Raw genomic sequence first — 3,657 nt, 5'->3', positions numbered from 1 at the left:
CCCCCCCCCCCCCCCCCCCCACCTACCCTTTCTACTGCTACTACCTTTCTTGTATTCTTCTCTCCCCTGTGACTTTCTCATCTCATTCTCAATACCTCACTCTTAACTCTGAGTATGGACATGCTATGGGCTTACTACTCACAGATCTATATATGGTACTCAGGGAAAACTATGCCAGTTGGCGTGGACGAGGCGTGAGATTGCCAGTGTCTCATACTGACCCCGTTTTAGCCGAATAATCCTTGTGTATTTTCTGAAAATGCTTTAAGTATGATCTGTACGATTCTTGTCTGTATTGTCTGTACTAGTTGTCTTTCTACCACTTGGAAAAAATCATAAATAAAGAATTTATTAAGAAAAAAAAAAAAAAAAGCTTTGTACTGATATTTGCTACCCGTCCTCTCACTTTCAGGAGTTCTATGGAATTCCTCCTTTTTGTTTTACACATTTTTGCCATTATGGAATCATAAATTCTCACATAAATGATTTTACTTTTGAGGGACTGTGGAGCAGCAGCAGGTCCCGATATGTGTCCCGCATCAGTCTCCCATAGTAATGACAACATTTTATTGACAGAAGAAGGCAATGAGAGTTACAAATATAACATGCATCATAATTGAACTTCATGAGATATTATTTGTATATTATTTTCTGTAGCATAAGTGCCTTATGATCTGCTACATGGCATTAAACTTATGTATGTAGCTCTGTAATCAATAATACTATTTGTCCAAATAGGCATAATGCATTTTCCATAGCTTTTGCAAATGATTTTGTAATGATTTTTAAAAAATAGGAAAGTAAGTTAAATTGAAGGGAATGTGTAAGTGTATATTTATCAATAGTTTGCCTGATTTTCATCCTGCATGTCAAAAATATATAGGCTAATTTCCACCTTTTTTCTGATACCTGTCCAGGGAGAGACTGCTCTCAACACCAACTGGTAAACGTCATATTTCTGGTGGCTAAGCAGACCATAGCTCATTCGTGGAAAAACCAAGTTATTCCTTACGCTGAATTTCAGCAACGTATTCAGAGATTTTTTGTGCATGAACACTTGTTCAGTATCCTTACTGATACTCGCAAGAAGCCTAGAAAAGTCTAGGATCTTTGGTCTGCTATCACCCTTTCTGCCTTGTACATGGTGACACTTACAGGGCTATTCACAAAAGGGTGAAGAGTTTGGAGAAGTCAGGAGAAGTGAACAATCTAGGCCAAAATAGCTGACTTGGCCTAGATTGTTGTTGATAGAAACTGTCACAGGTGGTTAAGCACTGTGGGAGGAGGAGGAGGAGAGATGTGAACGGTCGGCATCTCTCCTCCCTGGACCGCTCAGCTTCCTGTTACAGATTGGCAGAGCGGTGTATGGGCAGAGACAGCCAGCGCTGCCACAGGAGGCTGATCTCTCCTCCCGCACCGCTCAGTCTCCTGTGACAGTTGTCAGGATGGAGAGCGAGGTACAAACACTCAGTGGTCAGTGATCGCTGAGTGTTTGTACATAATTGAGGACAGAGTATATTTACTATATCCTCAATTATGAATGAATGGGAATATATCTACATCACCTCCTGTTAATTCATGATTGTGTTTATAGTAAACACACTATAGCCACATATTATAAATGAACACGAAAACTCAGTTTAGAGGCTTTCTGTTCATTTATAACAGGGTCTGCAGAAAAAGAGATTGAGTTCTCAATAACTTTTTCTATTTTAAAAGAGAAATATCAGGGGTCTGTTTAGATCCTTAATATTTCCCCGAAGCACCTTAAAGTAAAAAAAATAAAACTATTTAATAAAAATAAATTAAAATAAAATAAACAAATTAAGTTTAAAAAATACAATATTTGAAATAATTAGAAAAAAAACATTTTCAGTTTCGGCCTGACATAATTTTTTTCATTTCGGTGTCGTTTTTAAAATTTTCATTTTGGTGAACCTCTAGTAAGTACTATTCTTCACAGCTTAGTGTAAGTGTGAGATTCAATGTTCATCAGCTGCTGCTGTTGCCTGGTATACACATATCCAAATGTAAATAAGCTACGTTGGTAGATATACCATATTGCATATGAATGCCAACATTACATGCACAGCTACATGATCAGAAGAAAGACCCATTGACAATTCTCCAGGAGAGCGGCAATGGGTCTCATCTTTCATTGCTAAGTACAGCTCTGTACAGATTTTTACTTATAAAAAGACAGTCTGTCCCTGTATGTGTGCGTTCGTATGCAATGTGTCAATGTGCATTTACAAAATGAAGATCGTAAAAAAAAATATAAAACATTTTCACTTTAAACATTTAAATTTGAACTCTAAAATAATGTTGATCTTAAGCTATTATAGTATAACTTGAAATAAAAAGTTAATTACTTAGTAGTTACAATAACAACTGAGCACACTTCACATAATGAATTTACCTTAGAGGTCTCTGCACCAACATGGGACTGTGTTTCTTTTAAGCGAGAGATAGAGCTATGACTGAGGCCACCAACAACAGACATGAGGGTGTTAAAGTTTTGCAACTCTAGAAGTTTCTGCAATAACAAATCTAGTTAGCAAATTTTAAAGCACATACTGTATAGCAAACTACCACAGTGAACAAGCTTACATTTACTTTTAAACTAAATATAATATAATGGAAAATCTTATGTCCCTTGCTTAAAGGAGAATTATGAGGCGAGTGAAAATCACTCAGCTTCATAGTTCTAGCCGACCTGTGACAATGAAACTGTCACAGGTCGGCTCAATAGATCGGGAAGTGAGCGAACACATAGTGTCGCTCGCTAACTTCTCGATCTATCCCTGCAGAGAGCCGTGACTGTCAGTCACGGCTCCCTGCGGGGATTCCCCCCTCCCCTATTCGATCCTCCAGCGCTGACTGGCGGAACGGACGGGGGAGGGGGCGGGCACAGCTGGCTCTAGATAGGCAGAGCCAGCTGTCAATCCCGCAGCTGGGTGGATCTCGACAGTAATGTCGGGATCCGTCCTGGCTGCAGCGTCTCAGTATACTGAGACTGAGCTTAGCGTGACGGGAGGACACCAGTTTGTGTCCTCCCGTTACCCTTAGGAGAAGTATGTGGAAAAGCCCTGACCCCATAGTTCTCCTTTAATGAGGCATTACATACTGTTGTTTGGTGAAACCTTGTGTGAATGGATAAATATTCCACTAATTTATTGTCTAGACATGTGTGGAAGAGACATTACGGTAAAATACTACATAGATACATACCTCTGCTACTTCTACAAATTGCTTAATGACAGCTGCCCTTTGTTGTGGAGTAGGTTTGCTCAGCACCATAAGCTGGATCCACTGAGAAACACCATTGAACAGGGCTATGAATCTTTCCAAGACAGGGTTTCCCACAGTACAACCATGAAGGACAAAGCTGTGATAATCCTGAAACTGGATATAAAAATACAGCTAGTAGTTTAGCCTGTAATGAATTCAAATCTTTAGAACAAAAAACAGATATAATTTATTGTGTACACTGCAAAAGTTAGAAGTTAGTCTAGCAGCAAGATGTTATACATTAATTCATATATGATTATGTTTATAAATGTGTGCAAAATATTACAAAATCCAATTTTTATTCTTCTAATGCTGATTTGAAAATTAAAGCAATCACTTTGTGACACTTTGCTTGGATCTGGTTTT

General features: G+C 38.6%; 1 protein-coding gene across 1 annotated transcript in view; it reads right to left on the bottom strand.

The window, feature by feature from the left end:
• The window catches only part of RASGRP2 (RAS guanyl releasing protein 2), a 147,179-nt gene extending 143,794 nt beyond the window's left edge, over window positions 1-3,385 (bottom strand). Inside the window, exons 1-2 of the mRNA XM_018572253.1 lie at window positions 3,232-3,385; window positions 2,420-2,536 (exon numbers count right to left, since the gene is read on the bottom strand). Coding sequence (XP_018427755.1) covers window positions 2,420-2,536; window positions 3,232-3,300 — 186 coding nt within the window. The 5' untranslated portion in view covers window positions 3,301-3,385. The remainder of the gene's footprint in view (window positions 1-2,419; window positions 2,537-3,231) is intronic.
• Window positions 3,386-3,657: the final 272 nt, after the last annotated feature.

Source organism: Nanorana parkeri, unplaced genomic scaffold (genome assembly GCF_000935625.1).
Source record: "Nanorana parkeri isolate BGI_ZX_2015 unplaced genomic scaffold, ASM93562v1 scaffold1978, whole genome shotgun sequence".
NCBI lineage: Eukaryota > Metazoa > Chordata > Amphibia > Anura > Dicroglossidae > Nanorana > Nanorana parkeri.
The sequence above is the reverse complement of the archived record's forward strand: the minus strand, read 5'-3'. Positions and strand labels throughout refer to the sequence as shown.